This window comes from Salvelinus namaycush, chromosome 24 (genome assembly GCF_016432855.1).
Source record: "Salvelinus namaycush isolate Seneca chromosome 24, SaNama_1.0, whole genome shotgun sequence".
In the NCBI taxonomy this organism is placed as follows: Eukaryota; Metazoa; Chordata; class Actinopteri; order Salmoniformes; family Salmonidae; genus Salvelinus; species Salvelinus namaycush.
Window position 1 is genome coordinate 16,666,740 of NC_052330.1, and position 23,078 is coordinate 16,689,817.

Genomic DNA, 23,078 nt, shown 5'->3' on the forward strand with positions numbered 1-23,078 from the left:
CTGGTATGGCAATAGCAGCTCCCTCGATCGCATGGCGCTACAGAGGGTGGTGCGGACAGCCCAGTACATTACTGGGGCCAAGCTCCCTGCCATCCAGGATATCTACACTGCATGACCAGAAGTATGTGGACACCTGCTCATCGAACATCTCATTCCAAAATCATGAGCATTAATATGGAGTTGGTCCCCCCTTTGCTGCTATAACAGCCTCCACTCTTTTGGAAAGGCTTTCCACTAGATGTTGGAACATTTCTGCAGGGACTTGCTTCCATTCAGCCACAAGACCATTAGTAGGTCGGGCACTGATGTTGGGCGATTAGGCCTGGCTCGCAGTCGGCGTTCCAATTCATCGCAAAGGTGTTTTGATGGAGTTGAGGTCAGGACTCTGCAGGCCAGTCAAGTTCTTCCACACCAATCTTGACAAACCATTTCTGTATGGATCTCGCTTTGTGCACAGGGGCATTGTGATGCTGAAACAGGAAAGGGCGTTCCCCAAACTGTTGCCACAAAGTTGGAAGCACAAAATCGTCTAGAATGTCATTGTATGCTGTAGCATTAAGATTTCCCTTCACTGGAACTAAGGGGCCTAGCCCGAACCATTATTCCTCCTCCACCAAACTTTACAGTTGGCACTATGCATTGGGGCAGGTAGCGTTCTCCTGGCATCCGCCAAACCCAGATTTGTCCGTCGGACTGCCAGATGGTGAAGCTTGATTCATCACTCCAGAGAAGGCGTTTCCACTGCTCCAGAGTCCAATGGCGACAAGTTTTACACCACTCTAGCCGACTCCTGGCATTGCGCATGGTGATCTTATGCTTGTGTGCAGCTGCTCGGCCATGGAAACCCATGTCATGAAGCTCCCGACAAACAGTTATTGTGCTTACATTGCTTCCAGAGGCAGTTTGGAACTCGGTAGTGAGTGTTGCAACCGAGGACAGAAGATTTTTACACACTTCAGCACTCGGCGGTCCCCTTCCGTGAGCTTGTGTGGCCTACCACTTCGTGGCTGAGCCGTTGTTGCTTCTACTAGATGTTTCCACTTCACACTAACAGCACTTACAGTTGACCGGGGCAGCTCTAGCAGGGCAGAAATGTGACCTACTGACTTGTTGGAAAGGTGGCATCCTATGACGGTGCCAAGTTGAAAGTCACTGAGCTCTTCAGTAAGGCCATTCTGCCAATGTTTGTCTATGGAGATTGCATGGCGGTGTGCTCGATTTTATATACCTGTCAGCAACGGGTGTGGCTGAAATAGCAGAATCCACTCATTTGAAGGGGTGTCCACATACCTTTGTGTATGGTGTATATCAGGCAGGGTGGAAGGAAGTCCCGGAAACTCGTTAAAGCCATAGACTATTCTCTCTGCTTCCGCACGGCTAGCGGTACCGGAGCATCAAGTCTGACACCAACAGGCTTTTGAATAGCTTCTAACCCCAAACAATACCACTGCTTAATAGCTAACAAAATAGCTACACGGACTATTTGAGTTAACCTTGTATCTTTATTTTTGCACTGTCTCTATGCACACTCACAGGGTCCTACACACTCACACACACTCCATCATCTTCTCATTCACACATAATATGCACATACATTTATACTGACTCTACACACACGCACACTCACTCACATACAAGCTGCTGCTACTCTGTTTATCTTATATCTTGTTGCTAAAATATATAGCCAAAAGGGCTTTAACACAAGTTAAAATTGATATTCGTGCTCCACTAGGTAGAGGTGATGCCAAATGTAAGATCAGAGCCATTTTGTGTGGCAGAAGAGTTGGGACTCCGAGCCAAATGCCGGCATTTATATGCCCTCCAAAGAAAGGTTGGTGGACCAAGATTCAAAGGTCAGTTTAGGAAGGAAGAGGTGGTGTTTGCTCGGTTGCGCCTAGGACATTGTACATTTAACGTGTTTTTACATTTGGTTGGCAAGCATGTGAATGGTTTCTGTACGGCCGGTGTATATGGTTGATGAAACTATGGAGCATGTGCTATTGTATTGTTGTATGTGGAAGAGAGGGAAAGATTAATGTGTAGGGTTATCGAGGTTGGATGGGGTGGGGTTGGAAGGGTTTGTTAGAAGTTAGTAGGGCTCTTTTTTATTTTCTTAGTAGTGCAGGATCAGGTAGGAGTAGGAGGGTTAGGTTTTCTTAAAGGCCCATTGCAGTCAACAACGTGATTTTCCTGTGTTTTATATATATTTCTACAGAATGAGGTTGGAATAATACTGACAAATTGTGAAAATGACGATAATGCCCCTTTAGTGTAAGAGCTGTTTGAAAGGACCACCTGAAATTTCAGCCTGTTTTGGTGGGATGGAGTTTTGGCCTGCCTGGTGACATTGCCAGGCAGTAAATTAGTTAATAGGTCTATAAGAAAGAGAGTTCCAAACCTCTCTGCCAATATCAGCTAGTTTTCAGTTTTCCCCTCCCCACTCAGACCACTCCAAGACAGTCCTAGCAAAATTATTTGTTGAGAAATTCGTCTTTGCGCAGAAGCTATTTTTGTTTCTATTTCAGTATTTGAATTGAAAAACAATCACACTTAATTGTTACCCAGAAATTATTTGATATTGTCATAAAAAGGCTGCATTGGACATTTAATGTTCGGTTACTTCAATTCTTATATCTGTGATCTGTGGTTGACTTTACACCCGGGTACAGTAGGTGGCGGCATGCATCTCTAACGTTTGTTTGCGTACCACTATTATATTAGAGATGAAGAAGAATCCCAGTGCTCTGTCGTCACTAGTTACCACAGACACAAAGTCATAAACCCCGCATATTTCTACAGTTTCTCTTCTTAAAATTTGATTTGAACCCTAACCATACTCACATACTTCTAGCCGTATGTCTAACCTTGAATTAAGACCAAAGAGCGAATTTTGTTTTGACCAACTTTGTGGCTGTGGTTACTAGTGAAAACCCAGCCCTCGAATGAAAGGACAGCGTATTTACGTAGCACGCTCAATAGCTAAGTTGATTTGCGAGCGGGAGATTTTTGTTCAAGGAAAGCAAGAGAAACTGGTGGTAAGTGGACGCCGTTGTTGTAACATTGGACATCCTATTCATCACTTTAAATTAACCTAAGCTAGCGACTATTTTGAGCGAAATGTGGATAACTCAGTTAGCGTTAGTGAAGTACATGTAAGCCAAGTCACAGACCATTTCATTGTTGGCTCAGCTGAACAAATAGCGTAAGCTAGCTACGTTTCATAACACAATATCGGTCGTATTCAAAGACTGTTCAAGTCCAGTATTTAACGTTAGTAAAAGAAAATCACTACAACACCTATCTAGTTAAGTCTTATATGTTCAAGTACATTTTTATATGTGATAACAAGATGCGAAAAAGTCATCAACAACTTGACTAAGTTAGCAAGTCAGTTGCAATTTCCAGTTGTGTAAACTAACGTTAGCTAACTAGAATAATTTTGGATTCCATTCCAACAAGAAAACAACCCTGTCTTGATCAAGTTTAATAGCATATGAGTGTGTCTCAGTAACTAACACAGAAGGAAACGACTATATGCCTTTCAGTTTCATCCTCTGTGAAAACAACTTATTTTATGAACTTAGCAGACATACCTCGCCTGTCCATAAAAAGAGATGGCTATGAGAAGCGAGGCCAGGGTAGAGGCAGAGGCAGAGGTAGAGGAGGAGAGCTTTGGACCACAGCCACTGAGCAGACTTGAGGTAGGTGTTGGAGCATTTATGCCCATACTAATTTATCTGGGTACAGTATTAGATGTGTGTTTGGCTGATATTAACTGAGGATATTCCATGTACTAGGCTGAACTGATGATCAATATTAAAATGTCTAAACGTCAAATGCATGATGGTAGTGTAATTTGCATTTTTCCACACAGCAATGTGGCATCAGTGCCAGTGACCTAAAGAAACTGGAGGATGCAGGGTTCCACACCATTGAGGCAGTGGCCTATGCCCCCAAGAAGGAGCTGCTCAACATCAAGGGGATCAGTGAGGCCAAAGCAGACAAAGTCCTGGTTAGGTCACCTTCATTTACCAATCTCTTGAGTTTTTATTTTCTGTTCATTTTGTGTTGCCCACAGCTGATGTTAGGCCTGCTATTATGACTGAATGGTGTTCCTATACCTCTATGGTAACTCCTTCAGGCTGAAGCTGCCAAACTAGTGCCCATGGGCTTCACCACAGCAACAGAGTTCCACCAACGCAGAGCTGAAATCATCCAGATCTCCACTGGGTCCAAAGAGCTGGACAAGCTGTTACAGGGTGAGGCTGGGGTCTCTACCAGTTAATTAGAACCTTAGTCATGACTCTGTTTTTCCACTTGCCCATTTTTATTTGTCACTATCATGGGTATGAAAGGCTTTCTCACTCTCTTTCAGGTGGGATAGAGACGGGCTCCATCACAGAGATGTTTGGAGAGTTCCGGACAGGAAAGACGCAACTGTGCCACACCCTTGCAGTCACCTGTCAGGTACTTGCCATGATGACATTATTTAGCACTAACAAAGGTAGACTTGGCTGTATACTCCTATCTCATCCCAATCACATCTGCTGACATCTTATGACAATAGCACTCTCAGGACATTGTTTGTGTTCTTGTTCTGTAATGTTTTCCCCCAACTCAGTTGCCCATTGACCAGGGTGGTGGAGAGGGCAAAGCCATGTACATTGACACTGAGGGGACCTTCAGACCAGAGAGGTTACTGGCTGTAGCAGAGAGGTGAGTTCTCTCATGGACCAACACAATAACAATGGAGTAACTACTGGGTTATATGACATTGACAGAGTGAAATTTGGAGCAACACTATTCCACTACAGGAATAACGCACATTAATTTGTCTGTTCAGAGAGTTACCATAGTACATGCTGTACTTCCTTCAGAAAACTGTACCACACTAGAATGTACTGTTGTTTTTTATTAGGTATGGACTTGTTGGGAGTGACGTTTTGGACAACGTAGCCTACGCTAGAGCCTTTAACACAGACCACCAGACCCAGCTGCTTTACCAAGCCTCAGCCATGATGGCAGAGTCTAGGTCAGACCCCCCCCCTCTATCCACCCACCCGTATATCCACCTTCCCCCTATCCCCCCATCCATCCATCCTCCCCCCTATCCCCCACCCATCCTATCCCCCATGCATCCTCCCCCCTATCCCTCATCCATCCTCCCCCCTATCCCTCATCCATCCTCCCCCCTCTCTATCCATCCTCCCCTCTATCCATCCCTGCCTCCCCTCGATCTATCTATCCCTCCCTTAACCCTGTTCCTGAGGGTTCTGATCCTTCAAATGTTTTTCTATTTCTCACATTCCTTGTTTTCCTTCCATGTTGATAGTATTGCTTATGACATGAATTGAAGTGATCTGGAATAAGGCCACTACCCTCTGGTCACCCAGTCTGCAACGCTATAGGTCTCTCTCTCAGGTATGCCATGCTGATAGTGGACAGTGCCATGGCCCTCTACAGGACAGACTACTCAGGGAGGGGAGAGCTTGCTGCACGGCAAGGCCACCTGGGACGCTTCCTGAGAATGCTGCTGAGGCTAGCAGATGAGGTAAGGCCAGGGTTAGAATTACAGGGGCTTTGTCTGTTTGCTGAATTCCTTATCCATGACTCTGGTGTTGATCTAATAAAATACATTTGTCAGTAATGTTCTGAACGCTACTTTATTGGCACATTGTGTGTGCACAACTCTCTTCACAGTACGGTCATAATGCTAAACTTTGTCTCTCTCGTCTTGTCAGTTTGGCGTTGCCGTAGTGATAACCAATCAGGTGGTGGCCCAGGTAGACGGTGCTGCTATGTTCTCGGCAGACCCTAAAAAACCCATCGGAGGCAACATCATGGCACATGCGTCCACTACACGGTGAGTAGCTCCATTGACCCCATTTGGCTTTGCAGAATAAAGAATGGGGGTCAGTTTTTTACATTCTGTTCCCTATCTGTTACGTTCTAATGGTTTCTAACATAGCATGCCACTTAAGCCCCTGGTGTTCTAGAGCAATTTAGCTAAACCTCTCCTTGTTTTTAGACTGTACTTGAGGAAAGGCCGTGGGGAGACGAGGATCTGCAAAATCTATGACTCGCCCTGCCTCCCTGAGTCTGAAGCCATGTTTGCCATCAACGCAGACGGGGTGGGTGATGCCAAGGACTGAGCTCAGCTGAACCATGCCAAGGGGTGAGAGCATGGCTGTATTTCATGAGGCCATGCCCCTCACCCGCCACTGTAGACTTGCACAATGGCAGCTCTTTTATGCTGTGTACACTTCCCTGAGGTAAGGGCTAATATGGGAGATGCTGGCCATAATGGGTACTTTGCATGGAGTGTTGTCTATTGCCCTGAGGAACATGCTTAGGCCAACACTGTATACAGATCTGTATGGCCCTATGAAGCTTTGAGAACCAGAGTGAGCTCAGCTTCACAAATGTGTGGAATTTTTTTCACCAACCCAATAGACTTAAGATAATACAAGAAGAATTAACTCCACTGGAGGATATGGACTTATTATTTAAGAAATGTGTTGTACTGTGACTTCGGTGTTTCAAGGATGTCTAGTTTTCTACAAGTGTTCTTCATTACAACCATTGTTTGGATTTGACATTCCCACTGTATATCAGATCTATTCTATTATTAAGAGAAGATGTTTGAGTAAACATACCAGTACAGACTCCTTGACACTCCATTTTCCCTATCCATTACAGAACTATACTTTCTGTATAAGATGCATTGTATTAAAACATTTGATCATTAGGATACCCTGTCTCTGGTCTACATCTGAAGTTATTTGAATTCTGAATTGGGAAATGAATTATGTCAAATAATGACCAATACCAAGGAATTGTTGATCCTTTTTGGCAACAGATTACCATACGACAGTGGATAAACAAAGATTAATTTTATGAATGCATTTAGCTAAAGTCCTCATGAATATACTGCAAGTAAATCCTTCCTATAGTATCGGGATCAGTACAGTAAAAAGCTTCTCAAACCATGACATTCATTAAAGGACTTTATTTTACCAGGTAAGTTGACTGCGAACACATTCTCACTTACAGGAATTGTATTTGAATGTTAAGCGATAACTTGCCCTATTGAAACCAACAAATGGAGGAATATAAATTCAATGAGTGCTAAGTAAACATTATCTTAAACAAAAATAAATAATCAAAGGTAAACATTTTCTCAAACAAATCAAAGGCAGCATAACACTCTGGAATTAAATAAAGTAGATAACCTAAGGGTCCATGCTTCTTCTAAAATGCTATTACATGGACTTAAGACTGGGCTTAGTTCATTGAAACATTACACACTAAACCTTAATAATCATGCTAAATGATTTTCAGGACATGTTTTAATCCAATTTGATTTTACATTTAGAATAAGTTGTCAACATTGTTTCACAACACCATCTAAACAACGGTAGGGCTGATGTTTGTACAGGGGGATTAGTCCGATCTAAGTTACTCTCCACACAATGCACACATTTGGTCAACAACACCAGCAAGAAACAAACATGCTAAATTACAGTAGTACCGGTTAGATGAAAGTGCTTTGAAAACAAAGTAAATTGTGAAAAGTGAAAAAGGCAAAGATCATTCTGGAAAAAAGGTACTGACTGCAATATAAATAGCTCACTCCATATTGATTCAGTGACATAGGAAGTTGAATATCTACTTGGCGTACTGAGAGGGAAAGTTGTCGGTAGATGTTTCTAGTACACAGCTGATTGGGTGGCCTGTGATGAGCAGACTAGTTTGCCAATGGCCATCCAGTGGCAACTGCTGTGTCCTGCCCTATTTGTCCCCACCGTCGAGAGAAAGCTCAGTCGCTTTGTCAATCAAGGCTCCCAGCTCTGCCTCCAACTTAGCACTATCCTCCTAAAGAATGAAAACAAAGGTAAGTGCTGCCTAGCAAAGTCAACCCTGTGTGCACAGTGAATGCTCATCTCCATCCCAAAGAAATGTCTGCTTACCTCACTGGAGCCACTAGGCATCTTCAACGCCAACAGGGCCCAGTTTTTGGCCTCCGACACATTCCCCAGCTCCTTGTGACACTAGAAATCAAAACAACCAAGAGGACAATCAGGATCAGAAAAGTTAACTAGTGTAAAAGTTACAAACTGGAGAAATCCACTGTGTAATTGATCTTGTCTACAGAATTGTATTTCCAATACCTTGGCGATGTAAAGTCTTACTGTCTTGGAGAATCCTGGGTTCAGCTCCTCTGCCTGAAATCAAACAAGGTGGAATAAAAAAATAAAACTGACAAAACATTTAAATAATGTTTTTCTTCTGTATAGAGGCTAGCAGTCGATTTGGCTTCAACTGATTAAGTACCTTGAGGAAGTTTCCAAGGGCGTCGTCGAGAGTAGATGTTGGTGGATTGTCATACAAGGCAGCTGCTGCCTTCCTCTCCAGCCAGCCAAGAGTGGAAACCTACAGAGGAAAAAGGATAGGGAACACGGTGGCACGTTTTAGTTAGCATAGGACTGGTTGTATGGTTGTTTTTAAGTCAAGTCCCAAGATAAGGATTTGGGATAAAAAGCTTGTTCTGCTTACCTCATAACACCAGCGCCCCAATAGGTAGAAACACAGTGGGTCATTGTCCCTAAGGGCAATCGCTCGGTCTAAATGCTCCTAGCGGAAAGGGTGAATAGTGCATACAAAAGTCACTTTTATTGTTTACCGTTGACATTCACAATTGTTTTCTGATATAGATTAGACTTTATGAATGGAGGACTTGGATGACATTATTCCAATAGGATTCTGAATAGAGTAACAAAAACACACCTTTAGAATGTGACTGCTTTTCAGTTTGCTATGCATAGTCTCGTATTGGGAGGTAAGGCCTGTGAGAACAGCAAACCTGTGGAGTATTGAAAGAGATTAAAAATATATATCTTACCATTTTGCAAAGGGTCAGCACAACATCTCTGACGGTTTTCAGTGACTCACCACTTGTGACATTCCGCATTCAGGCCATTCTTCTTTAGAGCGAACTCTGCTTCTTCACGACCTGTGGAGAAAAGATCAAAGGTCAAAAGCAAACCATCTGACAGTGCATGTTAAAGTGAGAGTTCACGACAAAATCAAACGTTTTCTTTACCTTGTTCTGCATAAGACTTCTTCTCCTGCTTGTCCTCAGTAGAATCATACATGTCACTGTAGGCACGGGCCAGTCGCCATAGAAACTCCCTGCTGTCGCCATACTGGTATCACAAAAACAAAACAAAAAGACAGATGTAGCTAGACTGAAAAAAATATATTTTAACAACTTCAGCAACATGAAAACAAAATTTGCCACAAAAGTTCCACATTCTCAGACTCCTTTAATTTGGGCTGACCTGTAGCTTGTTGGCAAGGAGCAGATGGAAGCCCTCTGCCTTCAGCCTAGCATCACCCGTATGAAGGATATCACTCTGGGCCAGGAGTAATGCCAACTCCCCACTTGGCACTTCAGCCATCACCTCCAACATCTCCTCCTCTTTGTCTTCCTCCTGTGGTTCCTCTCCCTCCTCCTGGGAGTCCTCCTGGCGTAGAGTGATGGTCGTGGCACAGCTCTTGTCCTCATCGGATTCCTCCTCCGGCTCTCTTTCCGCCTCCTTGTCGGTCTCCCGATCCGTGTCCCGATCCGTGTAGTCTGACTCTGCGTTGGCGGTGGAGTACCTGAGACAGTATAGGCAGACAGTTAAGGTCACTACAAAAGTATAGTGCAAGGGCCACCCACCAAAATGGTGTTGTTCTGTGACCCAGGAAACAAAACTGCAAAATGTCAAAAATATCACATAGGTAATGTTTCAAACTTGTAAAAGTTGCACATTAGTTATGTTTAATAAAAGTGAAGATTTTTTGTCGCAAAATCATTGCGCATCTTGTGTAATTTCCCTAGTAATGTTCTGACATTGCCATGTTTCACCTTGGTTAATTTTGTTGCACACTGCCTCACAGAACTATGTGAGATCAGTGCTCATCCTTGCATAAGCTCAAGCAACACGTTACCGATCCTTCAATGATCCAGTTGAACCCCAAAACAAAGAAATGTTTTAACCATATACAGTGGTTCTCAGTTAATCTAAGACATTTTGGCAGGTGTATTTAGCCTACAAGGGACATCATTGTTTTGCCTGCTAGCCAAACTAAAGACAGCACAACGTTTTCTAGATAATACAGCTCACAAAACATTTAAGGTCCCGACAGCTACATAAAGCGCTGTTCTGGCATCTGAGAAAAATCAATTTTGCAGCATTCAACAGCTTTTTATCTCGTATTATTTCGGATTCCTCAGGTCTAGTACATACCTTGCTTTCTGCAAGCATGGACAACAAAATGTGAGTAACATTTTACAAGTTTGAACCACACAGTGTTCATATTCATAAAATTATGTATGTAATGATGTTGAAACTTTGAGGTTGTTTTCTGGGTCACAGAATGCCTTTTCTGAAGCCTTTTTTGGTGGGTGGCTCTTGGACAATTAGCCCTATGCTCATGTTCTTACAATGCTATCTATCCCATGCAGTGATTGCAGTCCATGCTGATCTTACCCTCCCTCGCTGGTCTCCCCTCCATACACGCCTTGACTGGCAGAGAAATAGATGGAGCTGGAGCTCATGGAGTCAGTGCGTTCCCGATGGCTGATGATGTGGCGGCGTCTGCGTGCCCTCTGGCTATCCTCAACACCCTTCCTGCACAGAGCAGCAAAGAGACATTCAACATACATGTCTTGAACAAAAGACACTGAACAAAAAACCTGAAACATGATATATCCTAGATTCAGTGTCCACTTGGTGAACCCATGTGGCCACCACCAAACACCACCACTCACTTGACATCCTGGATAATCTGCTGGGCGATGTCCTGCAGGCCGGTCCTGAGCTCAGCCACCTCGAAGCGGAGGGAAGACACACAGGTCAGCACCTCATCCAGTTGGTTCCTCAGCTCCACCTGCTGCTCAGGGGACAGCCCCTGCACCACCGCCTCCAGGGCCTGCTGCTGGGCCACCACCTCTGAGGGACAAACGGAGACAGAAGAGATATAGCTAGGTTGTCTGGGGGGGGTGTATAGACACACACCATTGCAAAGATACTCATTACACAGGTGCAGACAGCTGGACACACACAAACGGACATAGTCTCAGATTATGCTGCTATGCCATGCAGTGCTTACCACCTACCTTGTTCAAGTGACTCCATCTGAAGGGGTGCTCCATCTGGGCTGTCTATCAAGTACTCAGGGGGGTTAGTCTGGAGTAATAATGTTTGAGATCTTCTTCTACTAATTTCTTTGTAGATTATTAATGTAATCAAGCCTACACCCGCGGTGGCTCCTACACCCAGTCCTATCATCCAATGTCTCCCTAACGGCTTCATGTTGTGCCAAATTGGGACCATAGCAACTTCTTTAGATAACTTAGCTAAATAAGATTTTGTTTGATAATTGCCTTGGTCTATTGATAAATGTCTTGCTAACTAGATAGATAAATGACTTATAGGGTAACTGGCAATAACTTTCTGTCCGTCTCGAAAACCCTCATGGTAGCGATATTGATAACATTAGCCACTTTTGCTTTCGTAATTATCTGACAGCTAGCTTACTTACTAGCATAGATACAGTGAAATAAACCCTGAATTGTAAGGTTAGCTAGCTATCTTGCAATCAATAACGCCAAGCTAGCTGACATCTTTAGCTTTGTTAATCAATATTTAGCATTTGCTGTAAAAAATAAAGATCTGCTAGCAAGCAATGTTAGCTAGTTAGGAACGATTAATATCGTCACCCTCGGCTCTAGTTGTCAAAACAAGACGCTCGCATCGTGGTACTACTGACAGTGTGACAACTAGCAATCCTTTCCGGAGAATGTCCTTAAATTATTTTAGCTAGCTACCTACTCTATTCCCGTCTGCTGATAAGATACGTTTAAACGGTATAATGTAAGAACAGTAACCTTAAAAACGCCACTTTCGCTTGCATTTCGATCTGTGCCGAGGGGGACGATAAAAATGCTGGACTCCATGAAACGTGTCACATATGAATAATTCCGTCGAGAAACGATGTTTCCATAAACGTTTCTAAAGGTCTTTGGGAGATTTATTATGCTACCAAAAATTATGTTAACCAGCTATTTAAATTACCACCACCAAACATCAGTTTTATGATAGGTAAGGTTCTTGCAAGTCAATTATATTCTTTGTGTTTATCATTTAGGCTACTTTTCCAGTGTAGCATTTGTTTGTAGCACATTTGATTGAACTAGACCAGGGCAATCCAAACCTATTGCTGGAGAGCTACCGTCCTGTGGTTTTTGCTCCAACCCTAGTTTACCACACCTGATTCTAATAATTAGCTAGTTGATAAGAATTAGTTTACTTAAAACTGGAGATGGAGTGAAAATCTACATGAGGTTAGCTGTCCAGCAAAAGGGTTGGAGAAACCTCAAAACTAATTTGGTGAGTGAAAATGGATATAGGAAAACATGTTTTTCAATATCTTTTGGGTTTTCCAGTAATATTTCCTCAGCACCGAATGACAAGTTCACAGACAGAGTGTAAAACAATCTGTCATTTTACTGTAGCATAGAGCTAAAGGATATTAAAGATAGTGTCTGTTGACTTGTCATTGATTTTAATCAGTGCACAAACAACTCACCCAGTTAGCTCCCTCATCTGAAGCAACCAGAGTGTTATTTATCCCAGATGTTGGACTTTTTGATGTCTCTCTGTGTGGAAGTTTTTGTAAGGATGCATAGATACTCATCAGCGCACTATTCTGCCTGGTCAGTAGCCTATTTCTATTTTCATCATTGATTTATGCATATTTGAGAGCGACATGTAGTGGTGGAAAAAGTACCCAATTGTCATACTTGAGTAAAATGTATAGTTACCTTAATCAAAATTTACTCAAGTAAAAGTAAGTCACCTTGTAAAATACCACTTGAGTAGAAGTATTTGGTTCTAAATATACTTAAGTATCAAAAGTATAAATCATCTCAAATTCCTTTTATTAAACAAAGGTGGCACCATTTTTGTAGTGTCTTAGCTCTTATTACTTATTTATATAATAAGAAAGACTCTGAATACAAGAAATGGAACTGGAGCTTCACATTTACTGAAATGAGTTAGTACCAGAATAACATAGAACAACCTGCGCATGACCAAGGGTGCTCCATTCTTAAAGGGGACATCAGTAATTAACAGAACATAACAATTTTAATGTTTTTAAAATGTATGGATAGCCAGGGGTGCACTCAGACATCATTTACAAAATAAACATTTGTGTTTAGTGAGTTCACCAGATCAGAGGCAGAAGGGAGGACCATGTGTTGTCTTGATAAGTGTGTGAATTGGACCATTTTCCTGTCCTGCTAAGCTTTCAACATGTAACAATAACTTTTGGGTGTCAGGTAAAATGTATGTAGTAAAAAGTACATTATTTTCTTTAGGAATGTAGTGAAGTAAAAGTTGTCATATATATTTATAGTAAAGTACAGATGCCCCAAAAAACTACTCAAGGAGTACTTTAAACTATTTTTACTTAAGTACTTTACACCACTGGTGACATGTATGTCTGATACAATGTGTTTTATTTCACTACAGCCACACAATTATCTCAATGTAATGTAAACATGTGTTGTGGCATTTGTGCAAGAACTAATTGGTCATAGCCATAGCAAATGAGAAAAATGCCAGTCCAAAGGCCGAATTGCATTTGAGAGGTCATTTGAAATGTAATTTTACCTTGCATTATCACTGTGCTTTAGGAGACTGGTCCAACAAGGGTTGGTGGTGAGTTTTCAGACCCATCCATAATAAATTACTTATGAGCCAGAAAGAAATTTGGAAATAACTTGTGATGAATTTGAATAATTTACTGCTTTTTAAAAGAAATTCTGAATCTACAGAATGTGTAGTCTAACAAGTGTTTTATTAACATGCCTTCATAGGGCAAACAAATGCCCTAGTGTTTGAGTTTCTTTATGAATTTACAACAAATACCCAAACACCATAGTGTTTGTTTATAAAGCCTTTGTCTGCCATGGGTTTGCAAGGTATGAACTTTTTATTATGATGCATAAGGCAAATAATAACTAGATACTTACATTTACAGTTGGGAGTACCATGTGGATGAGCCTCCCTGGGTGATTCTGGAGAAGCTGGGCTTCTCTGCAGCGACGATGACAGGTGTGGGGCAAACACAGTTGTGGCATCTACTGTACACAAGCACACCATGTGACAGTCATTACACACACCACTGGGTGTCGCTACTGCAACAAGGCATGAGTGTTTTCACCACAGTCAGTCAGAATTGTACTACTGCATCACCGTGTTTGATTGGAGGGGTGTCCATTGTCAGTTTTAACTTTGGTGAGGATGTTTTTTTTCTCTAATGTATGTCAGTGTCATTTTATTGTTGATGATAGAATATGACGTGGCTACAGTACTGATGTCATAGTGTAACTACAGTGCCTTCAGAAAGTATTCACCCTGCTGGACTTTTTCCAGATTTTGTTACAGCCTGAATTTAAAATGGATTTTGTCACTGGCCTTCACACACTACCCCATAATGTCAAAGTGGAATTATGTTTTTAGGCAGTTTTATAAAAAAGCTTAACATTAAAAGCTGAGATGTCTTGAGTCAAGTATTCATTCCCTTTGTTATGGCAAGCCTAAATACGTTTAGGAGTCAAGGTTTGCTTAACTTGCATAATTTGCATGGCCTCACCCTGTTTAACTACCTCATCTCTGTACCCCACACAATTTTCTGTAAGGTCCCTCAGTCGAGCTGTGAATTTCAAACAGATTCAACCATATAGACTAGGGAGGTTTTCCAATGCTTCACAAAGAAGGGCACCTATTGGTAGATGGGTACATTTTATAAAAAATTAATTTTAAAAAGAGACATTGAATATCCCTTTATGCATGATGAAGTTATTAATTACCCCAAGTCACTACAAACATACATCCGTCCTTCCTAATTCAGTTGCCGGAGAAGGAAACCGCTCGGGGATTTCACCATGAGGGCAATGGTGACTTTCAAACAGAGTTTAATGGCTGTGATGATAAAAGAACTGAGGTTGGATCAACAACATTTTAGTTACTCCACAATTATAACCTATTTGACAGAATGAAAAGGTAGCCTGTACAGATTTTGTTTTTTCAAATGTGCATGCTGTTTGTCAAGGCACTAAAGTAAAACTCCAAAAAATGTGGCAAAGAAATTAACTTTGTCCTGAATACAAAGTCTTATGTTTGCGGCAAATTCAACACAACACGTCACTGAGAATCACTCTTCATATTTTCAAGCATACTGTTGGCTGTATCATGTTATGGGTATGCTTGTCATTGAAAAGGACTAGTGAGTTTTAGGCAAAAAAAAAACAGAATAGAGCTAAGCACAGGCAAAATCCTAGAAAAGTTGGTCTGCTTTGCAACTGACACTGGGAAACAAATTCACCTTTCAGCAGGACAATAACTTAAAACACAAGGCCAAATATACACAAGGTGTTTACCAAGAAGACATTGAATGTTCCTGAGTGGCCTAGTTAGTTTTGACTTGAATCTGCTTGAAAATCTATGGCAAGACATGAAAACGGCTGTCTAGCAATGATGAACAACCAACTTGACAGAGCTTGAAGAATACATTTTTTTTTAAAGAATGTGGAAATGTTGCACAATCCAGGTGGGCAAAGCTCTTAGTCTTACCCAGAAAGACTCACAGCTGTAATCGCTGCCGATGGTGACTCTATGTATTGACGCAGGGGTGTGAATACTCAGTATGTAAATGAGATTTCTGTATTTCAATAAATTTGCAAAAATGTTTTTACTTTGTCACTATGGGGTAGTGTGTGTGTAGATAGTTGAGAAAAATATAATTTGAATTCAGGCTGTATAACAAAATGTGTAATAAGTCAAGTATGATCATACCCCTTTCGAGACATTCAAACAAATTGAGCATTGATGTAGCTACATTCACTATTGCACATACAGTCCTCTGTCACTAAATTGTTGCTTGTGACAAATCTTATGTTGCACATTTGGTATCATGTATTTTAAGACATCAGTAAATCACAATAAGGTTACCCCAGTTGTGTTAATATTTTCTCATCATATGCTGTTTATTTATGACTGCAATGTTCCAATCTATTGTATTCCTCTTGCATACGAGTGGGAATTGTGGAAAGTGTTTTGTACCAGTGGCCTGAGGCTCTATACACAGATTTTGCATAAGTAGATTTTTATGAGTTTCGTGTGAACCTGCCACAGAGTTGAAGGGGGATGTTCATGCTGTTTCTGTCAAAGTCATCAGGGATGGAATTAAGGTTCACTGGCAAAGTAAGTTTTATTATTGGCTGTTTTCTTGCGCTCTCTTCACAACTCACAATACCAGTCACTGACAGACGTAACCTAGAGATCTTATCCGATGAGTGACATCCCTTATTTGGCTACAACAGGTCTAAGGTGTGCAAAGTGAGTGTCTGCCGCCCATATTGCTCTGTGCATTTTTCACAAGCTTCAGATTAATTTACCATTTGTCATCTTCCTTCTGCTGCGGAGGGGAAAAGCTTATGGAATCTGAAATAGCCTGGTAGGCTATTTCTCACAGGGGAACATCACCTGAGCATGTTAAGAGATCTGTGCAACAGTCTCAGATCAACAGCACTGACACACGCTTACCTCACCAGACATGCCACCAGGGGTGTTTTTACAGTCCCCAGGTCCAGAACAAATTCAAGGAAACGTACAGTATTATACAGAGCCATGAGTGCATGGAACTCGCTTCCATCTTATATAGCGCAAGTGAACAGGAAACCTGGTTTCAAAAACAATTAAAGCAACACCTCACGGAACAATGCCTCTCCCCCATGTGACATACGTGTGTGTGTGTGTGTGTGTGTGTGTGTGTGTACTAACATGTACAGTGCATTCGGAAATTATTCAGACCCTTTGCCTTTATTCATATTTTGTTACGTCACAGCCGTATAATAAAATGGGTTATATAGTTTTTTCCTGCTTATCTACACACAATACCCCATAATGACAAAACAATAACTGTTTTTTAGACTTATGCAAATGTATTAAAAACAAAATGGAAATATCACATTTACATAAGTATTCAGACCCTCCACTCAGTACTTTTGTTGAAGCACCCTTTGGCAGCAATTACAGCCTCGAGTCTGCTTGGGTATGACGCTACAAGCTTGGCACACCTGTATTTGGGGTTTCTCCCATTCTTCTCTGCAGATTCTCTCAACCTCTGTCAGGTTGGATGGGAGCGTCGCTGCACAGCAATTGTCAGGTCTCTCCAGAGATGTTCGATCAGGTTCAAGTCCAGGCTCTGGTTGGGCCACTCAAGGACATTCATTGACTTGTCCCGAAGCCACTCCTGCATTGTCTTGGCTGTGTGCTTAGGGTCGTTGTCTTGTTGGATGGTGAACATCATAACTGAGGAACCTATATAAACAGAGTTAGGGTAATGTGGCTGTATTGTCTTTCATGAGGTTACAACCATGAAACAAAATGGACCGGGTTGTAGCTGGCTTCTCCACCGACCATTTCCACATTCTCCAGAATAAGAATATTGTTCAATTCTGAGATGTAGTAGAATTTGGCGGGAGAGTTCCCTTGTTCTACTGTGACCCTCTCTGTCCTATATTGCATGGTCAGGGAGACCGTCTCTGCAAGGAATTTACGATGTGGTTGTAAAGTCAAACTGTCAAGTGAAAAAGTCATGACACTACCCACAGGGCGAAGACATCAGGGCCCATATTCACAAAGTCTCTCAGAGTAGGAGTGATAAACCAGGATCAATTAACTTTTTTTAGATCCTAATTAATATGATTATATGGACAGTGTTGACATGATCTTAAATCAGCACTCCTACTCTGACACACTTTGTGAATATGAGCCAATTGATTGATATTCTTTGGAGAGACTGCATGTTCTTCAGGTGTGAGGAAAATCGGTTTGTTTGCATATTAGATCAACATGATGATGCAAGAAATCCTTATCTAATGATTGTGAGAAGCAAACCGGGTCTGGAATGCAGGTCCCCGCACCATGTGTACATAATAGGCCGACTTTCTCTTAGAAATCAAGGTGTTCAGCTAGTGACTTACTAATGCAATTATTTCTGAGTATTTGAAGGGTACATTTTTCCACCTGGTCATGGACTGGAAAACCCTAGGACCAGACTCATAATTTGCTGCGCAAACCAAAATGTTGTGTGCCTTCAAATGCACGATTCAGAAAGAAGCATAACAGTCTATAATAATGCTCAAATCCACAAGTTGGCAAAGAAAAGGAGAAAAAGACATGAGACAATTGATTCACAATACCATGATGTACTGTAAGATAATCTAAGTCAGTGTTTGTAGCGTACTTAGCATTCTAGTGAGAGATTTATTAGATAATTCACCCTCAGGACTATCATGGCAAGCTGAACATTGTGTCTCTGAGTGGCGTTTTCCATTTCAATACTGAAGGGATTGTGCAAGCTGAGGTGGCTTCTTATAGACGACAGGCGCCATGGCTCTACATGGCCAGGTGAGTTTCAGTTGGACCTGTGCCATAGGGACTGTGTGTCAGCATAAATTAGTCCACGTCCACATTAGTCCACGTCATTTCAACGTGGATAATTGTGTAATATTTGGTTGAGAAATTGATCAATGAGATTACAACCTGTATTCATCCACTCAAAAGACAGCCAAAAGTTAGTTGAATTTCCAATGGATTATCACTATGCTTTCAACCATCTAAAAGCACAGCCAAATTCCAATGGAAAAACAATGTCAGATTTTTGGTTTAGTTGTCACCCAAATATCTGTCACTGTGTTTTCAACCATTTTTAAGAGCACAGCAAAGTTCAAATGAGAATACAATGTCAGATATTTTGTTTATTTATACAACAGATTCATATGTTATCACTGTGCTTGATCTAATAGCAGAACTAAATGGCCTGAATTGCAGTTGAGATTACATTAAAAGTACATGGTGAAAGTGATCAATGCCGTTCGAGACTGCACAAATTATTACAGCAATTGTTGAGACCTCCACAGACCTGCGATGACCTATGCATGCTATCTTGAACATGCATGCTTTATACGATTACATAAGGAGAAAGTTACACTGAGTGTACAAAACATTATGAACTCTTTCCATGAAATAGACTGACCAGGTGAAAGCTATGATTCCTTATTGATGTCACTTGTTAAATCCACTTCAATCAGTGTAGATGAAGTGGAGGAGACAGGTTAAAGAAGGATTTTTAAGCCTTGAAACAATTAAGACAAGGATTGTGAGGGTGACCTTCAGAGGGTGAATGGGCAAGACAAAATATTTAAGTGCCTTTGAACAGGGTATGGTAGTAGGTGCCAGGCGCACTGGTTTGTGTCAAGAACTGCAACGCTGCTGGATTTTTCACGCTCAACAGTTTCCCGTGTATATCAAGAATGGTCCACCACTCAAAGGACATCCAACCAACTTGGGAAGAATTGGAGTATTGCATTGGCCAGCATCCCTGTGGAACGCTCCCTGTGGATTCACTTCTCCATCTCAACCAAAAAACAAAGTTAAAGAATAGGTTTTATTTGATTTAGTCCTATTCTTTAACTTTGTTTTTTGGTTAAGATGGAGACGTGAATCCAACATATAAATTATTCATTTGTAGACAAACTGGAATGAATGCCGGACTAAGTCAGAGCTTAAAACCCTAGGCCTACTGTATTGTCTATTTTTAGTTGAATTGAAAAAATAGCTGTTGATTACATTGCAAATGCTATATAGCCCTAAATGGTGTCATTCATGATACTTGAGGGATAAAGTATGGTCACATTTCATATGCTCTGTTAAGCCTACCGTTAGGAATGACTTTGATAGCAACAGTGAATCTATTTTGTTTTTAAGTAAAGATTGCTCAACAATCATTCTCACAATAGCAAATTGGTAATAGTCAACGACAAATATCATAGCTAAGCAGGGCTGGGGTTGGTAAAAAATCTGACCAAAAGATAGTTGTAGATACATTTTCCAGTAAGAGGTGCTGCCCAGCCTATTGTTTGTTTATTTCTGATAGTGTATATAATGTAAAAAAACTGACGTTGTTTTAAAGGTACAAATTAAAGGTACAACATATTATATTCAAAGTTTGCTGATGCTGAAATTTGGTTACCATCATGACATCATCCTGTAGTTGAAATTTCACCATTTTTTCAAATCCAATGTATTTTCCATGTAACAATACATTGACAAATTACATTGAAACAACAGATTCAACCAGTTTGTGTCCAGTGTGTGGCTACTGGGACCACTTAACAGCACTCAAAACCGAAAATTCCTTTCACAATATCCAATCATTACAGACCAAGACAAGCTGAATTTGTTTACTGTATTTATGAATCATCAAACTGGGGTGGCACACACATAATTACAAGGTGTCTGTATGCATAAAACAACAGGATATTCCATCTCATTTTCATATTCTAGACTTAAGACCCTTTGATTGTTGTTTATACGCTACAGGCAGGATGTCCTCTCTAGCAAACCTCACCAAACATCTCACTCATTCTATTTCTGTAGTGTTATATCAAACTAGAGTATTCTGACTTGCTCCAAGCATCCAATACTTAGGTTAATGACACACTGGGTGCCGATAGCAGCCACGATGCTATATAATTTATAATAGATTCTCCACAGTTTTTGTTGTATTCCACATTTGACAGATAGGAGCAGTTATGTGGTTGATATGTTTATTTTTAGAGAACATCTGAGGGAAAATGTTTACATAAACAGTGAAGTAAATAGTGAATTGACTTAAATAGATATCTGTTTTTGAGTATTTTGTGGCGAATGCCCGGTGATCCGAAGGTAGTGAGTGATTTTTTTGTTATTTGTTTCCCCCCCACAATCCCACCCCTTCCTATACATGTACAGTAGACCTAAGTAAGTTCCATTGGAAAACCCACACCCTATAGGAAGAGATGCTTTGGCTTCTTCCCCAGGAATTCACCAACCCATAGGGCAAGTGATACAGTAACATCTATCACTGCCCCCTTTCCCTACCTTCCTTGAAGAAACCCAAGCAGTGTAGAGTTCACATGAGCGTCACGCTTCCACAATAAAAGGTGATCCTCTATTCTACAGCTTATTAAGACTAGAGAACTACCTGAGAGAAGATAGTCACAGGAGAAGACACTCACAGACACACAGACAGAGATTAATCAAGGGGGAGGGACCGGAGGTTTATCACTCCATACAAACGCCCCACAGACACAGGTGAGCTGATAAGGCTGTCCAGGGCGCTCATTCAAACACAGAACGTCTGGAGAGCTGTGTGTTCTAACCCAACAGAGAAGAGCGAGAAGAGCGAAAGATATTGAGTGAGCATAAAAAGACTGTTTCCTGATTACCTCAGGATACAAAGACAAACACAGGTAAACTTTCAAGACTTTCAAGCAATAAGTGAAGAATGCCACACTCTTAGAAAAAAAAAAGGTGCTATCTAGAACCTAAAAGGGTTCTTCTGTTGTCCCCATAGGAGAACCCTTTCATGAACCCTTTATGGTTTCAGGTAGAACTCTTTTTGGTTCCAGGTATAACCCTTTCCACAGAGGGTTCTACATGGAACCTAATAGGGTTCTACCTAGAGCCAAAAAGGGGACAGCCGAAGAATCCTTTTGGAACCGTTTTTTTCTAAGAGTGTACGGTAAAGGTTTTTCCTCACTACAGCTTGAGCAAATGGTGTGGCCTATATAATGGCTTTAGTTAGTGGTTACTGTGTTGACTTTGTCAGTGGAACAACTAACTTTCCAAAGAAATTGTTTATTTTAATCTGGAAACAGCATAACAAGTTGGCAGTTTTACTGTATTTGAATCATACCAGCTACCTCAGCTTACCTGAGGCAGTATCTGACACATTGTCCTCATAGCTGCAGTAAGTAACTAACCACTATCAAATATCCCAATCTCTGAAAAACCTTTAAAAGCTACATACAAATCTTAGATAAATAATTGGGTCTCCATTGGAGCTAATTTGTTGAGGATTCATAATTGGAACTATCAGGAAGTTTGTTGAATCTTGTACTAACTGTACAACTTGGATTTCTGCATTGTCTGAAAGATAGGGCAAATTCCTTAACAGCATATTTTGGGGGGGTTTTGACTAACAATTCAAGCAAGACAACATAACCTTCACGTTTTCGACAAATTAAGGAAGTTCCTAACCAGTTTGTCTTCCAGTCAGGAGTAAAAGTTTTCCTTAATTCCCAACTGTTGTTTCATTACAGGTATATGAATATGAAACACTATCCTTGGGGGGAAAATCTGATCTTTCCCATCTTTAATCTGAGTGAAATGTGGAACTACCAGTTAGAACAAGCCATGATTGCAACACTATCTCAAAAGTTCAAGAAGCTTTAGACACATATAGTGTGAACCAGTGGAGGCTGCTGAGGGGAGTACGGCTCATAATAATGGCTGGAACTGAGCAAATGGAATGGCTTCAAACACATGGAAACTCCAGCCATTACCTCAAGCCTGTCCTCCCCAATTAAGGTGCCACCAACCTCCTGTGGTGTGAATGATGACATTGCATTAGATTTGATTTCACTCAATCACAGCAACAGTCAAAGGGAAAAAAAACGTTATTTATGCTTAAAGGTAATAGCCCTGAAATAAAAGCAAGTCTCCAAGATTACGTATTAACAAACTAAGGTGCCTCAGTGTTCATGTTCCAGTACAAGAGGTCAGAGGAGGCTGGTGGGAGGAGCTTTAGGATCAAATGTAATGGCTGGAATGGAATCAATGGAACGGAATCAAACACGTAATTTCCATGTGTTTGGAGTTTTTGGTACCATTCCATTGTTTCCATTGCAGCCATTAACAATGAGCCCCATCCTCCTATACCTTATCCCACCAGCCTCCTCTGTACGAGGTTGTTTAGACTTTCCCCTCTGAGACAATTAATTCAGCATTTTTTAAGCATCAACTCATACTAGATTAACCTTTGTGTAGCAAGCTATGTGTGTGAAGTTAGAAGAGTATTACAGTGTGTTTGCTTTGACGTGTACAAGAAAAACTGGTTCCTATATAATA

At 41.2% G+C, this 23,078-nt stretch overlaps 2 protein-coding genes across 3 annotated transcripts; one reads left to right on the top strand and one right to left on the bottom strand.

Moving 5' to 3' along the window:
• The first annotated feature begins 2,762 nt into the window (after nt 1-2,762).
• Nucleotides 2,763-6,741, top strand: LOC120019446 (DNA repair protein RAD51 homolog 1). Of its 2 annotated transcripts, none has more exons than XM_038962736.1 (10): nt 2,763-3,035; nt 3,585-3,701; nt 3,875-4,012; nt 4,142-4,259; nt 4,376-4,467; nt 4,622-4,716; nt 4,919-5,032; nt 5,422-5,551; nt 5,742-5,863; nt 6,029-6,741. In XM_038962736.1, the coding sequence occupies exons 2-10, from the start codon at nt 3,615-3,617 to the stop codon at nt 6,150-6,152; spliced, it is 1,020 nt and encodes a 339-aa protein (XP_038818664.1). In that variant the 5' UTR covers nt 2,763-3,035; nt 3,585-3,614; the 3' UTR covers nt 6,153-6,741. The 2 variants fall into 2 exon arrangements, with proteins under 2 accessions (XP_038818664.1, XP_038818665.1); XM_038962737.1 differs by having other exon boundaries at nt 3,588-3,701.
• A 253-nt stretch (nt 6,742-6,994) lies between these two features.
• rmdn3 (regulator of microtubule dynamics 3) lies at nt 6,995-12,019 on the bottom strand. Its single transcript, XM_038962205.1, has 12 exons — nt 11,168-12,019; nt 10,820-11,000; nt 10,539-10,679; nt 9,342-9,663; nt 9,104-9,206; nt 8,953-9,013; nt 8,788-8,863; nt 8,557-8,634; nt 8,335-8,433; nt 8,172-8,225; nt 7,971-8,051; nt 6,995-7,875 (listed from the first exon to the last, which is right to left on the bottom strand). Exons 1-12 carry the CDS (start codon nt 11,382-11,384, stop codon nt 7,792-7,794), a joined length of 1,497 nt encoding a protein of 498 aa, XP_038818133.1. The 5' UTR covers nt 11,385-12,019; the 3' UTR covers nt 6,995-7,791.
• Nucleotides 12,020-23,078: the final 11,059 nt, after the last annotated feature.